The sequence below is a fragment of the Ovis canadensis genome, chromosome 3 (assembly GCF_042477335.2).
Source record: "Ovis canadensis isolate MfBH-ARS-UI-01 breed Bighorn chromosome 3, ARS-UI_OviCan_v2, whole genome shotgun sequence".
In the NCBI taxonomy this organism is placed as follows: Eukaryota; Metazoa; Chordata; class Mammalia; order Artiodactyla; family Bovidae; genus Ovis; species Ovis canadensis.
Window position 1 is genome coordinate 39,973,641 of NC_091247.1, and position 23,900 is coordinate 39,997,540.

Sequence of the window (23,900 nt, forward strand, 5' to 3'; positions counted from 1 at the left end):
AGCATTCTTAATAGGTAATGGCCATGTATGGACTCTTTTGCTTGCCTAAACATTATAATCAAATTCTCATAAGTTAAAAATTACTGGGACTTCGCTAGTGGTCCTGTGGTTAAGAATTTGCCTTGTAATGCAGGGGATGTTTTTTTGATCCCTGGTTGGGGAACTAAAATCCTACATGCTGAGCAGCAACTAAGGCCACAGCTAGAGTTTGAGTGCTACAATGAAAGATCCTGTATGATTCAGTGATGAGCCCACATGCCACAACTAAGACCCGATGCAGCCAAATAAATAAAAAAAGAAAAGAAAAAAGTGTATAATGCAAGTAATTCATTTTTTTAATCACTGACAAAGGTTTAGGGAACAGAAAGATATGCTGTCCATATATCTTTCTATTCCCGAAGCCTTATCTTTATTTTCCCTATAATCTTGCTCCCTAGAATACACTGACTTTGTTTTTAAAACAATTTTAAAGCCATTGGGATGACTTAGTAGATGACAGATGGTGTGGAAATCAGTAAGGGAAAGCAGGTGGTAGAAAAGAAAAGGAGAGTCACTAGCAAAAGGCAAAACGTCAGAGTCACCACACTGAGATGACACTCAACACGGTAATATTTATTTCAAAACTTAAAATTGACTCCACGTTAATAAATACTTCTAACACTGAATGTAGAAAACTACTGTGCATGTTCTAATACAGTTTACTAAAGAATCACAGAAAGGGCAGTCTTTCACCTCTTGGCCAATGAGAAAACAATCTGGGGGTAAGAGTAGCCTCAAGGATATTGTGTGAAATTGGAGGAGGGGAGAAGGAGCTGCTAAAATCAAGAACTTTCTACTCTTCTTTCCTCACTAGGGCCTTAAAATTAAACATTGAAAGTTGGAAAATACACCTTCACAAACATATTTAATTTCTTTCTCAATTTTGGTTTAGAATCATTAGTTGGCAGACAGGATAAAAAATAAAAATAAAAAAACTGGAAACAGATACACAATCTGAATCTAGATCAGACCCCTCTGAATGATGATGGACCCATGAGGCCCCTTGTTGGCCAAGCAGGAGATGGGACAGCTTGTGCTTAAAGCACACACTTTAAGGCGTGACCACAATCTCAACAACTCGAGCACTGAAGGCACGGTGTGATGTGACGGCCACCTCCACTTGCAAGCTAAACCTAAGTCCTTTCAGAGCTGTCTTTGTATAAACTTATCATCCCATCAGCTGGCCTGTGATCTAGGCCCTCCACCCTCTAGAGCTGAAGTGGGGGGCGGGGACATTTCAATCAGGCAGCTGTCCAGCCCCCTCACCCAAGCAGAGACCCCATAGAGAAAACCCCTCTGGCCACTTGTTTCTGTAAACACTCAAATGAAGCAGAATCTCACAGATTTGGAGTTCCTGCTCCAAATTAGAAATGCTCTCTGGAAAGAGGCAAAGATAGCTTCTTGTCTGACCAGCCCCCAGTAGAGTGCAACACACCTGCTCTGGGAGGCCTCAGGGAGAGGAGAGGACCCTCAGCTACTCCTAGCTTCCTCGGGTCTTTTCCTCAGAAGACAAAACTTTCCAGACTGAAGTCACAAGGCTTCAAGCTAAAAACCACCACTGCAGTACTGGCTGTCGGGAAGTTTCTGGTGAGGACAAAAAAGGAAGAAGAGGGTTCTCCTTGGTGTTGATACATGAACTTGTGCCAAGAGCAGGGGAAGGCAGCAAAAGGGAACAAAAGAGGTTTATGCAATGCTCTTAGTACAGATGGGCAATGGCTTTAAAGGGAACAGTTGTTTCAGGTTCTGAAGGCCAAGACCTGGTCATGGAGGGACTCCAGCTGCCCTGCCATGGGTATTAGATTGGCAGGCTTTTGAAGCTAGGGAGGACAGGTCTCCCCTAGTTCAACTCCTTCATTTTCCAGAGGAGGACCCTGAGGCCTGAGAGGGTAAGCAACGTCCCTAGGCCACACAGCTTGGCATTGTCTGGCCAGGGGACACAGAGAGTGGCAGAGAGTCTTCAGCGAGTGATGTGGTCAGTGTGGGTGGACATCATGCAGCATGTGGTTAGTTACATCCAGGACCCCCGAGGATGACAATATCCCACCCCTGGGCCTTCTGTTGCAGATGTGGCCAGGCCCTGGACTGAGCTTATCCATGTGGTTCCCTTGGGAGGGAGTGTCTTCACTTCCCCGTCCGGGAGGCCACCTGGATGGCTTTGATCCACTCAATGCGCTCCTTGGGGGTAGCTGCTTGCAGGAAATAGTGAACTTCATCAGCCGTGATGATCTCAAAGAGGTTCTCTTCTTCACTCTTCTTGCCTGGTGAGAGAGAAAGTGATGACAGTGAGCATGGGCACCAGAAAAGCCACCTAGCTTGCCCTCCTTCTGCAAGCAATGAAATCCCTATTTTCCAAGTGTCCTAAGGAAATTAAATGTGATTTTAAAACTTACCATTATTGTATGCTTGTACATTTATATATGTATGATTTATATATATATATATATATATGTGTGTGTGTATATATATATAGTACTTATACAGACCGGTATGTAGTATGATTGTGTTTGTGTGTTTAAGAAGTAAGTAAAACACTCAAGGAGAAACATTTTCTTTTATAAGCAAACTAAATTTCTCATTTTTGGACACAGTGTATAATGAGTAACCTGTAATAGTGTCCAGTAAGTACCTTTCCTCCACTCAAAATATAAATCAAAAGCTGACCTCAATATTAGTTTTCTTAAAAAAGAAATTTAAAAAAAAAGATGTGCCACCAGTCCCATCAACGTAGTCTAAACTAGCTTTTATCAAGCGCTAAGTCTGCATCTCTACTGAAAGATCAGAAGGCAGAAAACTGGCCGATATTGTGACAAGACTCAAAACACATCCATCTCAGATCACAAAGAAGCACACTGCCCACCCTGACAGTGAAGGATGACTCTAAGGGGGGATAGGAGGGAGCAGATCCAGGAATAGTTAAAATCTAGGCACCTGCAGCTGCAGCATTTCCAGTCCCCCTCTATAGCATCACTGGCCCAAAATGACAAGAGAAACCAGGGTCTGGGGGTCTGAACCGCATCTTCCTGCTGACACTACTCACTCATTCCTACACCTGAGAAGACGGTCATTTCATCACCAAGTCATAGACCCAAGGGTCAGCTGGTAGGACTCCATCATTCTCCGAGAAGGAACCAAAACCCAGATTAGTTAGGCAACTCACTCAAAGTTGTGCCCCTAACTAACATAACCCCAGAGCACTTCCTGTTCCCCACACTGCCTCCCGGCACAAATGTTCCTCTTGTTGTGGGGCATTTCCTATTCTGTAAAGGTGCACTTTGAGGAATGTTGGGCTCCATCACAGGCATGAGGAGGTAAAAAGTCTCCCCACCCAAGCCGATTCTGAGGTGACAGGTTTTTCTCAGCACTGTGCTAGCATTTATTCAAGGCATCCACAAAACCACTACAGCTCCCAAGACCCAGAGAGCCAGGACAGCAGTTGAGAGAGAACAGCTTTGGGTCTCTCTGGAGTTTTCAGACAGCGAACTCATTCACGGCTGAGTAAGGGAGGGAGTGAGGGAGTGGTTGCTGGTGGCTCAGGGTGCACAGGTGTGGGAGAGAGCCCGGGGAGACACACCCCTCTCCCCCCAAAATTCATCCTTACCATCTGGGCTGCTCTCCACTGAAGTCACCACACAGCCTCTCAAGCGAATTGCTCCCAAGGGATCTTCCCCCTAAAGGAGAAAGGAGTCCTTCGTTATGTTTCCAAAGTAAAATACAGGCGTATACTTGATCCTCTGGGTGCAAAAGCCACACAGACTCACTGTGGTTTAAAGAAGAGTGGAAGGAGATTAAAGGGAACCCGTTCTGGATCCTCCACCCCTCTTCCCACTTCACACAGCGGGGAAGTGGGGAGCTGGACGAGGAGATGCAAGTCAACCTGAGCTTCACATCTGGAGGAAAGTGACAGCTAGGGGAGGTAGGGTAGCCGAATCATCTTCCCGCTGGAGAACGGCCAGCTGTTTCCAGAGTCCTTTGGCCCCAGGCAACAGACATAGTAGTAGAACCCTCATAGGAGGGAATCAAGAGAGCCCTGCAGAAGCTGAGGACCCAACCCAGATGGACATGACTCAACTTATTAAGGAAAAAGCCCTCTTCTGAATAGTCAACAGCCTAAATGGTTGGGCTCAAAAGATGCTCTCATCAAAATAGGCCTAAAAGAGGAATTATCACTTTTTTGCACATTAAACCAAGAGCCCAGTGTTGAGTTGGTTGAGTTCCTCTGAAAATATCATCTTGGGATAGATAATAAAAAGTTATGTTGTGTTGATCAAATAAATGACCATATAATGATATTTTCTTCCATCCCCTGAGGTTCTGCTGGCCTCAAAGCCTAAGGTCTCAGATCTTTGCAATGAGAAGGGGTTGGAAAAGGTAGAGGAGGATGAGGAAAAAGAAGAGGGAGGGTGAAGATGAAGGGAGCAGAGCAGGAAGGTCCCTGGCAGCCCCATGATTAGGAACAGCGCAAGCTTCTACTGGGAGGGTTTATGGAGCACAGTTTCTCACCCCAGCAGGGTCATAGTAATGCAGGTAGGCAGGGTCTTCTCTCAGAATGAACTTCCTCACTTTCCAGTTCTTCCGCCTATGGCCCTATATCCAGGATCAACATAGGAAAAGGAAGGATGAGTTTTTAGTCTCACTCAGTACACATAGTCCCTACAGGATAAGTCTTGCTGAATGGAAAGAAGAAAAAAAATAAAGACATTCTATCTCCAGGAGAATTCAGGTCACAACCCAGGCCTTGTCAGAGATAGCACTAGAACCAATTTACAATTTAGATGTTATTAAATTGTGGGTTAAATTATTTCTAAGATCATCTCGCAGCTTTAGCATCATACAAGACAGCACTATGTATAACATACTACGTTAGGTAATGTGGGGCTATCAAGAGATTTAAGACATGGCCCTGCTCGTCAAAGAGTTTATAATCTATGCGGAAATATAAAATAGCAAATGTCCAAATCACATAATCTTTATAGATAAGAGTTTTTCAAAGTATTTTTCATTTTATTTTACATATGGTAATGTAAATTTCCATGGTACCCTCTCCATTCATCTCACCCTCTCTTCCCCTCTCCCCATGTCCATGAGTCTATTCTCTATGTCTGTTTCTCCACTGCTGCCCTGAAAATAAATTCTTCAGTACCATTTTTCTAGATTCCATATATACAGATTCAAAGGATTTTTTAAATTTACTATTTATTATTTGGAAACTTCATTTGAGGTTTTTTTTTTCATTGAAATACAGTTGATTTACAATGTTGTGTTAGTTTCCGGTATACAGCAAAGTGATTCAGTTATACACACACACACGTATATTATTCTTTTTTAGATACTTTTCCATTATAGGTTATTACAAGATATTGAATATAGTTCCCTATGTATTGAGTATAGTTCCCTGTGCTATTCAGTAGGTCCTAGTTTCAAAAGATTTAAATGAAAGATATATAATTGTGGTTTGGCATGTCAAAGAGAGCCTCATAAAAACCTTCACTTATCCATGTGGAACACACAGGAGTTAGACGGGTGGGAAAGAGGTGGGAAGACCATTGACAACAAAAAAGCAGTGGTGGGAATGTCTAAGGCATATTCAGACCCTGATGAGTAAGACCATCAGGCTAGAAGGCAGGTATAGCAGAAGCAAGTTTGGAAAAGTGGAAGGAGACAGTAAAAATAAGACACAGGGGTTGTTGTCACTGATAGCTTTTGAGTTGGAAGCAAAAGATTACTGTAACATTTTAGGAAGATTAATATGCTGACAACATACAGGATGGATCAGCTAGGGGTTAAAGATAAAGCCAGGGGAAATAGAATAAGGTAGAAAGAAAACCATCAAGAAATGATTATAACAATCCCAGCAAAAATTAGCAAGATTGCCGGGAGAAATATCAATAACCTCAGATATGCAGATAACACCACCCTTATGGCAGGAAGTGAAGAGGAACTAAAAACCCTCTTGAAAGTGAAAGAGGAGAGTGAAAAAGTTTGCTTAAAGCTCAACATTCAGAAAACGAAGATCATGGTATCCGGTCCCATCACTTCATGGGAAATAGATGGGGAAACAGTGGAAACAGTGTCAGACTTTATTTTGGGGGCTCCAAAATCACTGCAGATGGTGACTGCAGCCATGAAATTAAAAGACACTTACTCCTTGGAAGAAAAGTTATGACCAACCTAGATAGCATATTCAAAAGCAGAGACATTACTTTACCAACTAAGGTCCGTCTAGTCAAGGCTATAGTTTTTCCCGTAGTCATGTATGGATGTGAGAGTTGGACTGTGAAGAAAGCTGAGCCCCGAAAAATTGATGCTTTTGAACTGTGGTGTTGGAGAAGACTCTTGAGAGTCCCTTGGACTGCAAGGAGATCCAACCAGTCCTTTCTGAAGGAGATCAGCCCTGGGATTTCTTTGGAGGGAATGATGCTGAAGCTGAAACTCCAGTACTTTGGCCACCTGATGCAAAGAGTTGACTCATTGGAAAAGACTCTGATGCTGGGAGAGATTGAGGGCAGGAGGAGAAGGGGACGACAGAGGATGAGATGGCTGGATGGCATCACTGACTCGATGGACGTGAGTCTGAGTGAAGTCCGGGAGTTGGTGATGGACAGGGAGGCCTGGCATGCTGCGATTCATGGGGTTGCAAAGAGTCGGACACAACTGAGCAACTGAACTGAACTGAACAACAGGGAGCAGCAATGGAAATTGGAAGCAGTAGTGATTGTTACAGACACAATGAGGAAGAACAGGACTTGGCCCTTCCCTAGAGAACCATTGACTCTTCCAATGTCAAACACTGACATTGTCTAGACTGTGGGTTTTGAGGCAGGATTTATGTCTGTTTCTCTTTGTTCCTCCCATGCCCAGCACTGCGTCTGGCATGTGGGAGCCAATTCTTTTGTTTGTAATTGCCTTGAATTACCCAGCTATTTCAATTAGCTGATAGTAGCTGTTTAAAATGTTGTGCTAAGCCTGATTCTATGGTTTCCTACAGTAAATTCAAGCGACTTTTAACTCCAGAAGTTAAAAATATTAAATTAGAAAATATATAGTTTCCATGTTGCCAACATGAAGAATATTCTGTGTTATTTCTGAAGCACCACGTATTAAGAGGCACATACAGAAAGCTTCCAAAGTGTTTCACTGTGTTTGTATAGGAAGCAATGGAACGTCTGTGATTTTAGCAAATGATGTCTCCTTCATAATACCAGGTCAGAGCACTTTCAAGAATGGGTTTAAGTTATTTGGCAGAGCATTTGGTCAAGGAGCTCATCTCCAAAGAACACTCTACTTGCCTGAAGGATGGAGCCAAGAACACCACAGAGTCATATGGGAGAAAACAGAATATTTCTATCTGCAACATTATACGGCTTTTGCAAAGCATCAGCTTCTAAATTTCTTGTTACGAGTCCCTGCTCTTTGCCTTAATTGGTGTTACCCATAGGCTAAGAACACTAAGATTGCTGCCCCACACCATTTTCTCCAGATCTACAGGCATGCAAATCATGTTCTCTTACACAATCACTGGGTGAGTATCTAGTACTCAGGAGTCAGTGGAAGAGGAAGGCACAGGAGATGTGAAATCAGCCAGGCCTGGCCAACTACCACATTGTCTTGAGGTCCTCACTGGCACATGATGAGTGTTTTCTGAGGCACTTTAAGGAACGCATGCACAGCTGGGGTTTCCAAGAATTGTTGCTGCTCTGTCAACATCTTCTTTGTGCAACACCATTTTATATAATGGACTTGAGCATCCATAGATTTCAGTATCCATGGCGGGTCCTAGAACCAGTCCTCTGTGGGTACTGAGGAATGGGTGTACTTACATTCAACTTAATTCACTCTAAAAATATTTGTTGTCTATTACAGACTAAGAAGGATGCTGAACTCTGCAGCAGATACAAGAAAAATATGTATAACACATTATCCTTTCTCATCAAAGAATCTACATGTGCTTGAGAAATGAGGTATTTTATTCATCATAGTCACAGAATGAATTATATAAAAAGGATTATGCTGAATATAATCCAGTATCATTCATCCTCAAACTGGCTATGTCCCCCAAACAAAATCAAGGCCTCTGGAACCAGTGAAGGGGGTAGAATGAGGGTAGGGACTGACCCCCAAGTGGATGCATCTACTTCCCACCTATGAAGTGTGGAGCACAGGTGCCCTTTTTTGAGAAAAGGCTTCTACCAGGTAACCTGGGCTAACTCACAACAGAAGCCATAGGGTTGATTAGTTTCTTTGGTACTTAAAGAGACTTTCAAAAATCTCTCAGATGATCCTGCTATGAGCTAGGATTATAAACCACTGAGATAAGGGATGGGAAACATTAAAGGGGGACTATCAATTCAAGTAGAAGAGGTTTTTCTTCCCTCTCCCTCCCCTAAAAATTAGAGGTGGGGGGAATATTGAAAAAGAACAAAATTCCTGAATGAAAAAATATTGTTTTCTTCATGTTACAAGGAGGTTTATGACTATTTAAACAGTGATATTTTGATAATATTTTGATAAACTAACTTTTAAGAAAATGGTTAGCTCTGTAATTCTTTACATTGGCCACACACCAGAACCTCTTGGGGACCTGTAACATACAGAGACTCTGATTTAACTGGCCTGGGGTGCAATTTTAACAGATCCCTGGAGGGTTCAAATGTACACCACCTGAGCTATTGAAGGCTGACCTGTACCTATCAAAGGCCATGCAAAGAAGCTGAAGAAAAATAGAAGAGTAAGCCTACATCTAGTCCCACTACTTTCAACACACTCAAACCACAACGCTCAGCCGACTTTTGACCATCCAGCATCTCCACTGCATCCTTTGCCCAGACCTCACTCCAGTCCAGCCTGGACTTCATCTATCCCTATTCAACCTTCATGTTCAGTTTTCTCAGGGATCCACTCTAAATTAAGGCTTGTCAGATCAACTAAGTCCAGAAAAGTCGTTCATGGCTGATAGTAGCATAGAATTATAGAAGACATCATAAGGAAATAGCGAAACTCCTTTCCAAGTGACTCCTGCCTTAACAGCCTATGACCAGAGCCATATACATACAAACAGTTTTCAGAACCAATGATGAAGCAGGTGATGTGCAAACTCTGCCTGCGGGCAACCTCCAGAACCTACCCTGCGTAAGGCTGACCCTGCTCCTTTGCTCATTCTTTAATCTAGTCAGTGGGCATACAAGTTATGAGAATAGTCTGGAATTCTTTCTAAACTATGGCTTTTTTATTTCTTAGGACCATGTTCTCTCAAAATATAATATGAAGGCAAGTTTTCCACATTAATGCTCTACTTCTAGTGAAACTCAAAAATCTCTATCTATACTTAGTCAACCCAAAGTTCTCCTTTTTAAAGGCAAATATATGCTCAACTTTGGTTCTTCCCTCTTTACTCAGAAGTTCAGGCTTCTATCATGAGATAAGTCAAATCTCTCAGTCCCATGAGATCTATACACAATGCACAGAAATCTTGCAGCAGCCAGATCCTCTCTTTTATTAACATATACAGAGCCGTGCCTTTGAGACAGCTCATGGCACAGTCACAGGGGGCAAGACCTTGGCCTCATAAAGCAACTTAGGCTTCTATGACAACATATACTAGCATCAGTTGTTTCACTCTGAATATCCCTGTTTTCCAATTGCTTCCTCTCTACCAGGTGCTGACCCTGGCTTCCTCACTCAGCTCCAGCCACTGGGTTCTCTTACCTCTTGGTGTCCCATGCCTTTGCACTTGGTAACTGACCAGAGCTCTTCAGCTCACCCCAGCCCCTGTCTCCCAGACTGACAGTGCCCGGTACCTGATGATACCTGATAATGACTGAGTTTATGCCCTCTGACTGGACTTGACCTTCATCTTTTGCTGCTCCTGCAGAGCTGGCCTGGGTATGGTCTCACTGTGACCTACCCACAGTCTGGAATGGTACTTCCTTGCTCTCAGTGGTTTATGATGCTTCTCTTCTGGGTGCAGCTTGTTTCTATTTCCTGGTTACTTTGTAGGGAGGAAGGATAGGCCAGTGGAAGAACTTTCATTGTGAAACATCTCTGTCTTTTGGATGGTATCTCTTTGCCAACTGATATCCTCCAACTAATGAAAAGGTCAGCATTTTCCTGAAACATTGATAGAAATTTCCCTATTTTTAGGTGCTTCTGCCCTGCCTGCCACAATCCTCCTGACCTAATGCCACTTTGATCATCTACTTAACTATTTGTCTCTCTTTCACTAGGTCAGTTTCATTCTCTAGCTGACTATTCACCAAACAAACAAAATACCATTTGATCCTATAGAATACAAAGCACTATTTGATCCTATAAAATACAAAGGGCATGGTTAGGGAGAAAGCCTAGGGTAGAATATAGTGACCACTCACCTGCTTCAGTAAACATCCCTGCTTGATAATGACTCCTCTGAATTCTTCTTTCAAAATCACATCATCATCACTGGAATTCTCTTCACAGAAGAACCCACTGTCTGGCTGTTGGGGAACCAAAGAACCAGTTTATTTTTCCAGTCTTAGGCATAGTGCTAATTATACCACCTTCATCTCCCTCTTCCCTCTAGCCGCTGCTTCTCCCTGTGATTCACATCCCAACATGAATGTTAAAAGTTATCCTTGGTTAGCTTGTTTCCCCTCCCCACTTTTCCTGTTTCTAGATGCTTATTTCTTTTTTTTTTTTTTTTTGGCTGCACCATGCAGCACATGGGATCTTAGTTTCCCGACAAGGGATCAAACCAGAACTCCCTGCAGTCGAAGCACAGGGTCTTGACCGCTGGACCACCAGGGAAGTCCCATCTGGATGGTTATTTCTTGTTGCTAGATGCTCCCTTGTCTCCATGCAAGTATGATCTTGTCAATATACTTTCATTTTCCTGGGTTCCCCAAGCTGCATTGGAAGTCTAGCTCAGCACAGCTCTCCCTTCAAAGCCTTCCTTCTCTGGGGACCTCATGGCCACATCACTGAAAGTGAGCTGGCTGGTTTATAAGACACTGTGCATACAACATAACCTCCATATGCCCCCTGCCACTCAGCTCCCCAGCTTTAAGAAACCAAGAGCTCAGGTCCAGCCACATCCTTTGAATTCACGCAGGAACTGGGCCTCACTCAGCTAAACAAGACCAATGAATCACACAAGCCACTGTGCTCGGTATTTTTAGACCTACTTTTTTTTTTAGAGTCCTACATTTAAATAGCTATAAACAACCAGGTTGAAATTCTGAAAAAAAAAAAAAAAAATTCTGACAGAGGAACTTCCCCAAAGTGAAATGAAACTCTCTTTGGTACATGCACTTCATTTTTATAAGTAGCTTCCTTACTTTTGTGCTCTGACCCCAAATAGAAACAAAATTGCCAGAATCCCCCTAGAAATCCACTGTTGCCAGATGTTCATGTGACCCAAGATTAAGTCCATGTTGTACCATACAGTGTTTCCCGTGTGTGGGAAGCATGCCAGTGGAGGTGCCCATGATGACAGAGGGAAGGAATAAGGATGAACATACTTTGTATTGAGTCACATATTTCCATGTATATTTGGACTCCCAGGGGCCATAATTTTGCCTGTTATTTTTCCTTCCACTACTGGATCAACTTTGACTAAATGGGTGCCTGACATGTTCTCAGTCCCTAAGTCAAATCCAACTCTTAATGACCCCATAGACTGTAGCTTACCAGGCTCCTCTGTCCTTGGGATTTCCCAGGCAAGAATACTGGAGTGGGTTGCCATTTCCTTCTCCAGGGGATCTTCCCGACCCAGGGATGAACCCTCATCTTCTGCATTGGCAGGCAGATTCTTTATCACTGAGCCACCAGGGAAGCCCCCACCTGGCATGTACTGGGGCCTAATAAGCTTTTACAAAAGAAATTCTTGTTTAAAATAGAAATAAATATAGCAAATTTTTAAACAAAAATAAAGAAAACTATTCAAGTAAACAGTATTTTCCTTTAGACTAACTTACTGGATGTGATAGGCATTATGGAGAGGGACAGCTGTCAAGTCAAGGACATGGACCAAAGCTAGAGGGATAGGTGCTTTCTTTCACAGCAGCAGATATGAACTGAAATCAACCTAGAACCCACCCAGGTCCACCCCCATGCCCGGAGGAGTAGATGGGTAGCTCCCTCACTCACAAAGTAGTAGAAGGCATCAGGGTTGTCCAGGAAAGGGTTTTCAGCAGTCCCATCCACCGCATTCTTGGAGAGGTCTCCAGCGGGCTGCAGGTACCCTTCGTTGAGCAAGGAAGAGGCGATCACGAGGCCTTCCTGGCGGTTCCGAACAGATTTATTGGAAACAAGCCAGTCAATGACACAGTTACCTGGATGGGACCATCAGAAAGAAGGTTAACTCTCTTTTTCAAAGAACAAGGCACAGACAGTTTCCCCAGAGAGCTGCAGAGCACCCAGGTGTCTTACTTGTTTCATCTTCCCTGTTACTCCAAGAAGGAAAAATGAAATTATTGAGATAGATACCTGGAAACAAAAGGAGCCATGTAAACAGTTTAAAAAAACATCTACATGCTCCTTAAGGAGCAATACATGTGTAAAGAAATTGCTTTTTACTAACCCACTCATTTCTTCCATTAATGACCCAGAACTTCTGCTGAGAGCTAAGTTCAGTAATGGCTATTGGAGAGGCCCTGGGGGGCGGGGGTTGGGGGGGTCATCTAAAAGGAAGATCTGGGTAATGAGTAAGTGCTGTAACAAGTGCCTTGCTGTGGGGTCAGCGCAGTGGAGCTGCTGGGTCAAATTTGCAGAAAGGTGTGGAGGGGGGGGTGGTGGGACAATGGGTATTGTTTCACAGAGGAAGTGACAATGTTTATCAAGCATTTGCTTAGGCAGAGGCCAAGGAGGGACCAGGAGCTGAGGGAGCAGCAGTGCGAACAGACTCAAACAGGCATGAGGGATCCCTGCTGGGGGCTGGTGGGAAAAGGACAAAAGAAGAGGAGAGAGAGGAAGACATGGGGTGCGTGGGGAGAGCTTTGATGGTACACTAAGAATTTGGCAATGAGGAGCTGTTGCAAGTTTTTAAGCAGAAAACAACATGTGCTAGTATGTGTGTGTCCTAATTTAGAATTTTATGCCATTCCTTACATCAAATGTCACACCTTTGCAGGGTCTAGCAGGGACCTTCAGAAGTCATTCAATCAGCCTTCTGAATCAAGGGAGGACTGTGAGGAGAATAAAATGAAACTGACCCACCAACTGCAGTCTACAATGAAGCTCTGTATTAAAAATATTTTGTACAACCAACAAGGACCTATTGTATAGCACAGGGGACTATACTCAATATTTTGTAATAACATACAAGGGAAAAGAATCTGAAAAAGAATATATATATGTGTGTGTATGTATACATCTAAAACTAACACAATATTGTAAATCAACCATACTTCAATAAAAGTAAATAAATCAAACAAATTTCTTTCAAACATTTATATATATTATATATATTTATGTTATTAAATATACATTATTACAAAATACTGAGTATAGTTCCCTTGCCCTACAATATATACTGTACAAATATAGCCAACCAAAGAGCCAACTTAAGAGGCCCCAGGTCATCAAAGCAGTAAGGTATACCATCTTTGAAACAAGAATGCAAGCAGTTAGTTGATAAGAGCACCTTTCATGAATTTCATATACAAAAGGCTTTGCCCAGTTTTCTTTCTCTGAAAGGAAAAACTCATTAATACTGCATTTCTGCTTTTAATCCTTGCAGTGACCCTGTAAAAGAGGTAGGGAGGTAAGTACAGACCTCTTTTAAGAATGACTCATTGGACATGAATTTGAGCGAACTCTGGGAGATAGTGAAGGATAGGGGAGCCTGGCATGTTACAGTCCATGGGGTCACAGAGGGTCAGACACGACTTAGCAACTGAACAACAACAAAACACTACACAGCCTCTGCCGCTGCTGCTGCTGCTAAGTCGCTTCAGTCGTGTCCGACTCTGTGTGACCCTATGGACGGCAGCCCACCAGGCTCCCCCGTCCCTGGGATTCTCCAGGCAAGAACACTGGAGTGGGTTGCCATTTCCTTCTCCAATGCATGAAAATGAAAAGTGAAAGTGAAGTCGCTCAGTCGTGTCTGACCCTCAGCAACCCCATGGACTGCAGCCCTCCAGGCTCCTCCGTCCATGGGATTTTCCAGGCAAGAGTACTGAAGTGGGGTGCCATTGCCTTCAGCCTCAGACATCCCTAATTTGTCACTTAAATCTAACATTAGGTGTCTTGATTCTTATTTATCATCTTGCTCAACTCTGTGTCTATTTCAACATCCTGCCATTTTCTGGCAAAAAAAATGACCCTTTGATTGATATAGCTAGAACTTCTAAGATTTTACCTTGAACCACAAAGTATGGGCCTACCTTTCTTTCTCTTTCCATGCTGGGGAAGTCCAATGATAATGTACATCGGTCTGTGTTCCATGACACCAAACCCCCCCACCTCGCTCCACATCCCCCTACACACACTCCCCAGAAGCCCCACATCAGACCCACAAGGCCTTTTACCTGTGAAGCAGTGATTGAAAATCTTCTTGTCCTTCTCTAGGTTCAGTTCTTTTACTCCTTTTTCAGTGTCTTTCATAGACAAATACAAGGCACTGCACAGATGAAAACACATGGATGAGCAGGAGCGGTTCAGTATGGCCAGTCCTCTCTGGGACTCGCCAGCTTGGAGGGGCTGGCCCTGAGTACAGGCTTCCCCATCCCCAGGTGAAACCTGAGCCTAATCTCTCCACTGGATCATACGTAGGTCATTAGAAGGCAGAGCTCATACTTGCATGAACCCTGCGACCTGCACGGCATTCAGCAAAATGTACAGGGAAGGTATTTAATAGCTCTTCAATCCACTAAATTCTGTTGATTTAACTTTTAGTATCTGAGATGGAGAATTATCCCCGGTTAGCTGTCAAAAGGTTAAAGGTCCTCAGGCCTCAATAGTCATGTCCCAGCTCTTTGTGCGCTTTAAGAGACCATCTGGTGTAGACATTTGACACCAAGAAAGTGAATGTGTTTTGGTGGGGTGTAGGGGGGAGTGACAAGGGGTTAAAGTGTTGTTGTTGTTTTTTTTAATGTGGACCATTTTTAAAGTCTTTATTGAATTTGTTACAATATTGCTTCTTTTTTTTAACATTTCGGTTTTTTGGCTGCAAGGCATGTGGTATCTTAGCTCCACAAACAGGGATCAAACCCCTGGCATTGGAAGGTGAAGTCTTAACCAATGGACCATCAAGGAAGTCCCAAGAAAGTGAATGTTTTGACTAAACTTATTCTTTATCCTAGAATTTGTAAGAGATAAAACAAAATAGTGAGATGTTTTCATTTTTGTCCTTGAATAATAAAGATACCCTTATCAGAAAAAATGCAAGCAAAGCAACCATTTTGTGTGTCTTGTGGCTCCATGTAGCACAAACATCATTCCCACTTAGCTCTGACAGTTGTGGCCAGAAATGCTGTCACTGGACCACCCACCCAGCAGCTACAGCTGGACTAGGCAACTCCTCTTGGGTCTTTACCAGAAAGCTTTCGTGGTGAGAGAAAGCGCTCATTCTCTCTAAGCTCAGTGTACAAATTTCATCAAACTCCCATGACCTGCCAAATCCTGCATTAGTTGTGCATGGGGCTTTTTCTATTCTCCTCCTAGGGACTCCCTGCATTTGGTAAACAGAATCCTGGATGGATGCTGTAAGTAGTCAATATGAAATTCTTCCTGGCAGAGCTCCTGTTACAGGGTACGTGCCACATAAAAGCAAAAACCAGTAAAAAATAAAGACATTCCTAAAGAAAGGGACTTAAGTGATATCAACCTTTAGGCAACAACTATTACCTGTCAACTATCACCAGTCAACATCAGAGGTCACTAAGCTAGGTTGGCACACAAATGGTTTCTGCCTAGGAGAGATATTCACTCCTGCTGAATATGTGAACTTGAACTTGAAAAACCTTACCTGCTTGAACACATAGCTCCTATCTTTTCCTACCTATGTATAGATCCCAAAGCTTTCTTTTAAGAGTAATTCACTATAGCTACTTTATAAATGCAATGATGTATTATCTCTTTCCCTCCTCCCTCCTTTTTCTCTATCTCTCCTTCTCCCTGTCCATCCCCCTGCAAAGATTACACAGACATGAGGGAATTCCCATGCCTCCTCTCCTCAGCTGTTAGGCTTTGGAGACACCACGATCACTCCCGCAGAACCAGGTAAACATCTTAGTACATCAAGTGAAAGTACTAGGGACTGGTAAGGGTGTGTACAGCCTTCAAAGGTGCCCAAAGCAGGCCTTGGAGTAGGGTCTGCTGTGAGATTGCCTCACGGAGTGCGGTGGAAGGAAGGAAGAGTGAAGGAAAGTAAACATAGAAAGTCACCCTAAGTCGATCGTTTCTGGCAGTCGAATGGACCTCCTGGTGGATTTTCTCGCAAACTTCTGGCCTCCTTCAATGCATTTAGTGGCCTTCTTGATGTCCCGAACCCAGGCATCTCTCTCCTCCAGGAAGGCTGCCTGGAAGAAGTGGTCCTGCTGTTTGGTCGTAGTGATCTTAAACACAAACTGAAATCAAAACACATCCCATTAGGAATGACTCCTTTCAAGGAGGTGAGGGCTTTTATGAAGCACAGGGGTTGAGCCAACCCTATTCTGGAAATGCTTAGCCAAGAAAGACCCAAATGCCCAGGGTTCAGGATGAGTGGTGGGGAGAGGGACTGGCCCAGGGAGCCCAATTAGTAGGCTATGCAAAGGTCAGCGCCTGACAAGGTATTCATCACAGTTAATTACATCAACTCACCATCCTTTTTCCAAAGTCCTGACAAGGGCTAGTCAGAGTGCTTCCTTTCAAGGGAATCATTCCCTTGGGGCTGTTGTCACTCTTCTTCTTATAGAATTCAATTCCATCTTCTAACAATACAACCCACATGGGTTTCCAAGAGTTGAACATGCTCCCCTGTGATGCCAACAGAAAGATTCGGGTAAGGATGTTTTCTAAAGCTCTTCTGCAGATGCCACAGGGCTCAGTAAACAGCCTAACTTTGGCCAGTGTGGATACAGGAGATCCACATTTGTGTGACCAGGGGAGAAGGGGAATGCCATTCTTCTGGAACTTCTTTAAAATTTTTAGTATAAAATGTATACACATCTATCATTAGCCCATAAGCCTCTCCTGGGCCATTACCAAGGGAATATGATATGGATCTCAACTCTCCTTCTTGTGCATTTCAGACTGACTTTCTGCAGTGTATTTTCTGCTCCTAACCCTGCCCATTGTTTTCAGTTCAACTTAAGGATGGCAGAAGAATCTACCTCAAGTGCCAAAGCAGACTGCATAGTAGCTGGTGCTTGAAGCTGGACTCACTGGAAAAGTGCCATTAATGGCAGCATGGAAGCTCCACTTACTTCCATCCTTTGGTCTAATCAGATTTTATCTGGGTATGAATGTCAAGAAGAGACTCAGAGCACAGCCTTGTGTATAGGCATGGCTAGGAGGGATGAAAATCACTTTCAGAATGGTCTCTGATGCCAGCGTGATGCTATCATGTCAATTCTTACTTTAAAAGTTTTCAGTTTGGGTTGATGCCAACTGCGCCTTTAGTAACAGATAACCATTCTGACTAGGAAGTCTCTCTTTCTTATCTGTACTTTAGGAGGACTTTGGAAAAAGAAGAGAATAGGGTTCTCTGCCTCTCATCTTTGAACTCCTGATTGTCACCCTGTCGTGACTATCACAAAAATGGAATTATCAACCAGTTCCCAGAAGATCCTTCTGCTTATCTTAAAATACCAAGAGCCTCTATATAAAGGTCCAGTTGCCCAAAAGGAAGACTATTTATGCAATGAAGATAAATACTCATGGAACTATCATTTTGCTGGTCCAAGTGTTTCCTTTGTTTTAGTTACTGAAAAAAAAAAGTTTCTAATTAAAACAGACTATCTCTTATCTGTACAGGCAGAATAACTATTCATGCTAACACTGGATTATTTCCCTTTTTTTAAAAAAATGGGCTAGGTCAGACACTATTCCAACACATGAAATAATTTCAATCAAATGTCTTTCTGTTTTACATCTACTGGAGAGAAACTCAGAATATAAAACACTCCTGCAAATCAATAAGAAAAAATACAAATTATCTATTTTTTTAATGGGGGAAAAAACTGGAAGAGGCATTTCATTAGAGACGGTATCCAAAAAGACTCTGAAAATATGTTCAATATCACAATCCATCAGGGAAACTGAGATTAAAACCACAATGAAATACCTCTGCACACGCACTAGAGCGGCTAAACTTCTGAAAGATTGAGAAAAGCAAGACTTCCCAAAGATGGTAACTGGAACTCCCATACGTGGCTGGCAGGAGAGCAATATGGTACATTCAATTAGGAAAACTGTGGAGAATGTTCTAATTCTTAGAATATATATGTTGATACACTTAGACACAAGGGAGCAAGATGTCGGAAACTTATTGTCAAATATCTCAGCAAAAAAAATGTGTATGTATTTATATAGGAATATGGAGTGATAAGGCAAATGTAGCCATGCATTAACAATTAATAAATCTAGGGAAAGAGTATATAGCTAATGGCACTATTTTTTCCAGTTCTCTGTGAGTTTGAAATTTTTCGAAATAATTGGGGAAAAGTAATAAATAAATTAACAATATGACACTAATTAAAACACACTATCTCTTTTCTGTACAGGCAGAATAACTATTCATGCTAACACTGGATATTTCCCATTTTTAAAAAATGGGCAAGGTCAGACACTACATATTAAAATTTGAGATGTGCTTTTAGGGAAATACATAGACAAGTCTGAAAAAATCAAGTATCTGAAACTAGTGAAAGATCTACTCACAGAGCTAGGGGTAGAAGTTGGACCAGATGACTGCCGAAATGCCTGTCAAGGCTCAAATTTTAGATTCTACTTCACACCTATCGAAGATTTATAAATGCCAGAGTCACTCAGGGCTTTTGACCTTGGAACTGGCATAAAATGAGAAGTCAGCCAACACTGCATTCCTTCTGTAGACAGTTTAAATAAAACTACTATGCAGCCAACTGTTCAAAATGAGCTTGTGCACTCCTAAGTCAAATGTAGCCTCAGGTCTGTCTGCTCACTCAGAGGAGGGTGTCATTTGGGACTCGGGGCCCCTATGTTCATTGAGGAGGCTGACTTTGGTAAAAGCAAGAGAAACCCGGAGAGCTTATAAAGCAGGGACTTTTTTCCAGGCTTGGTAGTGGCTAGTTAGGTTAGGATGATGGAATTCTGGATCATCACTCTCTGCATCTGCCAGCTTCTCCCTGGAGTAACCTGACAGCACTTCCCCTCCACAATCCCTGTATTTACCCTTCTCTGTCCTTAACCCTCTTGGTGCTCATACAAGAGCGAACCCTGAAGTGTGATCACAGAGTGTCCATGCTAGAAAGACTTTTAGTATCACCTACCATCACCCTCATCACACAAGTAAGAAAGTTGAAGCTAGTTTAAGTAACTGGGCCTGGTATACTCGACCAGTTAATGTGAGACCAAAATTAGAATCCAGGTCTCCTGACGCCCAACTTTATGTTCTTTCTACTTCCTCTTAGATGCCACCTCCATTCTGGGTCTCACATAAACTTCAGTCATGTGAAAGTGAAGTCACTCAGTCGTGTCCGACTCCTTATGACCCCATGGACTGTAGCCTACCAGGCTTCTCTGTCCATGGGATTTTCCAGGCAAGAATACTGGAGTGGGTTGCCATTCAGTCATATTGGAATCTAAATCAATTTTTAGGTAACTTAGCCAGCTATATATATATATAACCTCATATATGTGTGTGTGTGTGTGTGTGTATAAAATTATGTGTGTGTGTGTGTGTGTGTACTTAGTTCCTCAGTCATGTCTGACTATGACTCCATCAATCATAAAACATATCTAAATCATAAATCACACCATAGCATGATCATGTATAAAAGATATGTTTTATGATACTGTACATATATAAGGTTTATACATATAAATAAATATATATGTGGCACATGTCTGCTTTCTTCCATTATAGGCCAAAATCTATACAATTGCGTGTCAGAACCAGCAGGTTTTAGGTGCTGAATCAAATTTAAAGTTTCCAAGTGAGTCACTGTACAGCACCATGGAAATGGCTAGTTTCACGCATAAAAGTCTGACACTGAATGACACCTAAAGAAGAAAACTTAAAGGTCAAGATACTTGACCATATAAAAAAGTTGAATTTTTGTACAGTAAGAAAGCAAATGAACAAACAGCAACAATAACAACAAAAATGCTGAACAACTGAAAAACAAGTTAAAAGGTGTGGATATTTATAACAAATTATCATATAATTAAAGATTAATATCCTTAATGTATTTTTAACCCTTTAGAATCAATAAGAAATATACAAACCCTATCAATTTTTTTAGATGGGCCACCGATATAAGCAGGCAATTTTCAACAGAAGAAACATCTGGGTCCAGGAAATGTAAAAATGCACTGCTTCCACAGCATTCAAACAAATGCAAATTAAATAAAATATAATCTTGTTCTTTAATATGTCTTTTTAAAAGATTTATAAAATATATGAAGATTTGGGGACATTGGCGTGTGGAGGACAAAAAGAAGCTCTATGAGTCAGCACTTTGATGTGGGATGTCAAAATGAGTGAAGTCAATTGTGGGCTATATAAATAGAAGCATAGGAAAGTAAGAAAGGTTCTAACTTTAAATGGAGCCTAACCAGTAGTGACCACGGAGACAGGTGGCCCAAACTCAAATCCCAGCTCTGCCTCATTCTAGGAATGTCACCTTGAGGAATGTTTAAACCTCATTTGCTACATCTGGCAAATGGAAATAATGCTATTACATATTTCTTAGGATGATTGGGAGATTAACTAAAATAATCCATGTAAATTGCTGAGGACAATATCCAGAATATAATAAGCACCCAATAAAACCTACCTAGTTTCTGTAATTCTGTTTATAGATATGCCTCGGGGCTTTCCTGGTGGCTCAGTGGGTAAAGAATTTACCTGCCGTGCAGGAGACACCAGAGACACTAGTTTGAACCCTGATTTGGGAAGATCCCCTGGAGAAGGAAATAGCAACTCACTCCAGTATTCTTGCTTAGGAAATCCTATGCACAGAGGAGCCTGGAGAGCTACAGTCCATGGGGTCACAAAAGAGTCTGGCACGACTGATTGACTAACCATATAGATATAACTGGAGAATGAAACTGAGCTCAGGAAACCTCGAAGCTGCAGATGAAGTGAAGCCTGTTCTATACTCCAATGACATTTTTTTTAAAGAGAGAGAGAAAATGGCATCTCTCTTGAGGAATTATTGGAATTCACAAGTTTGGGCTCAAAAGGGGACAGACAGAGTAGATGAGGGCTGTCTTCAGAGGTGTGAAACACTAAATTGTTTTGAAGTCCCAGCAGGTGAAAGTTTCAGGAAAAAAAAACAGTTTATTGCATAACTTATAGGAGAAAGTCAAATTAGTGAGTTCCCTGGCACAAGAGGTCTTCTAGCGTGTTTGCGAACAGATTAGTAAAAGAAATGCAGGCCACAGATGAGAAGTTCAATTCAATACTTATCAAAATACTTCACATTCCTTTCAATCCTCAGATGCTACACATCTGTTCCAAAAACCTGTTGTCCCTATTGTGCCTTTAGTCTTCCAATTCCTTATCCTCATCTAAACACTTGGGCCTCATCTGCAAGAATAACAATAAAAAAACAACCCACACAAGACCCTCAAAACCTGCTTAACATGAATGTCTAAAAATGACTTCATTAGAAAATTTTTAAGTTACTCTAATATGAACCCCTGACATTTTAGTTTCTCTACAGTTTAGTTCAGTTCAGTCACTCAGTCATGTCCTATTCTTTGCGACCCCATGGACTGCAGCACACCAGCCTTCCCTGTCCATCACCAACTCCCAGAGCTTACTCAAACTCATGTCCATTGATTTGGTGATGCCATCCAACCATCACATCCTCTGTCGTCCCCTTCTCCTGCTTTCAATCTTTCCCAGCATCAGGCTCTTTTCAAATGAGTCAGTTCTTCGCATCAACTGGCCAAAGTATTGGAGTTTCAGCTTCAGCCATCAGTCCTTCCAGTGAATACTCAGGATTGATTTCCTTTAGGATGGACAGGTTGGATCTGCTTGCTGTCCAAGGAATTCCCAAGAGTCTTTTCCAACACCACAGTTTAAAAGCATCAGTTCTTTGGGCTCAGCTTTCTTTATAGTCCAACTCTCACATCCATACATGATTACTGGAAAAATCATAGCTTTGACTAGACTGACCTTTGTTGGCAAAGTAATGTCTCTGCTTTTTAACATGCTATCAGGTTGGTCATAACTTTTCTTCCGAGGAGTAAGCGTCTTTTAATTTCATGGCCGCAGGCACCATCTGCAGTGATTTTGGAGCCCCCAAAAATAAAGTCTATCTTTGTTTCCATTGTTTCCCCATCTATTTGCCATGAATTGATGGGACCAGATGCCATGATCTTAGTTTTCTGAATGTTGAATTTTAAGCCAGCTTTTCACTCTCCTCTTTCACTTTCATCAAGAGGCTCTTTAGTTCTTCTTTGCTTTCTGCCCCAATTCCTAGTCCCAACTATTTTTCTCCGGATGTTGGCGGGTGTTGGTAATCTGATCTCTGGTTCCTCTGCCTTTTCTAAATCCAGCTTGAACTTCTGGAAGTTCATGGTTCACGTACTGTTGAAGCCTAACTTGAAGAATTTTGAGCATTACTTTGCTAGCATGTGAGATGAGTGCAATTGTGCGGTAGTTTGAGCATTCTTAGGCATTGCTTTTCTTAAGGATTGGAATGAAAACTGACCTTTTCCAGTCCTATGGCCACTGCTGAGTTTTCCAAATTTGCTGACATATTGAGTGCAACACTTTCACAGCATCATCTTTTAGGATTTGAAATAGCTGAACTGGAATTCCATCACCTCCACTAGCTTTGTTCATAGTGATGCTTCCTAGGGCCCACTTGACTTCGCATTCCAAGATGTCTGGGTCTAGGTGAGTGATCACACCATAGTAATTATCTGGGTCATGAAGATGTTTTTTATATAGTTCTTCTGTGTATTCTTGCCACCTTTTCTTAATATCTTCTGCTTCTGTTAGGTTCATACCATTTCTGTCCTTTATTGTGCCCATCTTTGCATGAAATGTTCCCTTGGTATCTCTAATTTTCTTGAAGCAATCTCTAGTCTTTCCCATTCTCTTGTTTTCCTCTATTTCTTTGCATTGATCATTGAGGAAGGCTTTCTTATCTCTCCTTGCTATTCTTTGGAACTCTGCATTCAAATGGATTTATCTTTCCTTTTCTCCTTTGCCTTTCCCTTCCCTTCTATTCAATTTGAGCTGGTGGTTCAGAGGTTAAAGCATCTGCCTGCAATCCAGGAGACCTGGGTTCAATCCCTGGGTTGGGAAGATCCGCTGGAGAAGGAAATGGCAACCTACTCCAGTATTCTTGCCTGGAGAATCTCATGGATGGAGGAGCCCCGCCACAAAGAGTCGGACACGACTGAGCGACTTCACTTTCACTTTCTCTTCTATTCACAGCTATTTGTAAGGCCGCCTCAGACAACCATTTTGCCTTTTGCATTTCTTTTTCTTGGGCGTGGTTTTGATCGCTGCCTCCTATACAAGGTCACGAACCTCCATCCATAGTTCTTCAAGCACTTTGTCTATCAGATCTAGTCCCTTAAATCTGTTACTTCCACTATATAATTGTAAGGGATTTGATTTAAGTCATACCTAAATAGTCTAGAGGTTTTCCCTACTTTCTTCACTTGAAGTCTGAATTTGACAAGAAGGAGTTCATGCTCTGAGCCACAGTCAGCTCCCGGTCTTGTTTTTGCTGACT

The 23,900-nt window shown here is 42.2% G+C and overlaps 1 protein-coding gene across 2 annotated transcripts in view; it reads right to left on the minus strand.

The window, feature by feature from the left end:
- Positions 1-591: 591 nt before the first annotated feature.
- PLEK (pleckstrin) overlaps positions 592-23,900 on the minus strand; it is a 28,385-nt gene continuing 5,076 nt past the window's right edge. For both annotated transcript variants that reach the window (XM_069582992.1, XM_069582993.1), the window contains 8 exons: positions 16,816-16,971; positions 16,399-16,580; positions 14,541-14,632; positions 12,160-12,344; positions 10,404-10,508; positions 4,540-4,623; positions 3,638-3,707; positions 592-2,297 (listed from right to left, as the gene is read on the minus strand). In XM_069582992.1, the coding sequence (XP_069439093.1) occupies positions 2,161-2,297; positions 3,638-3,707; positions 4,540-4,623; positions 10,404-10,508; positions 12,160-12,344; positions 14,541-14,632; positions 16,399-16,580; positions 16,816-16,971 (1,011 nt within the window). In that variant the 3' untranslated portion in view covers positions 592-2,160. The remainder of the gene's footprint in view (positions 2,298-3,637; positions 3,708-4,539; positions 4,624-10,403; positions 10,509-12,159; positions 12,345-14,540; positions 14,633-16,398; positions 16,581-16,815; positions 16,972-23,900) is intronic.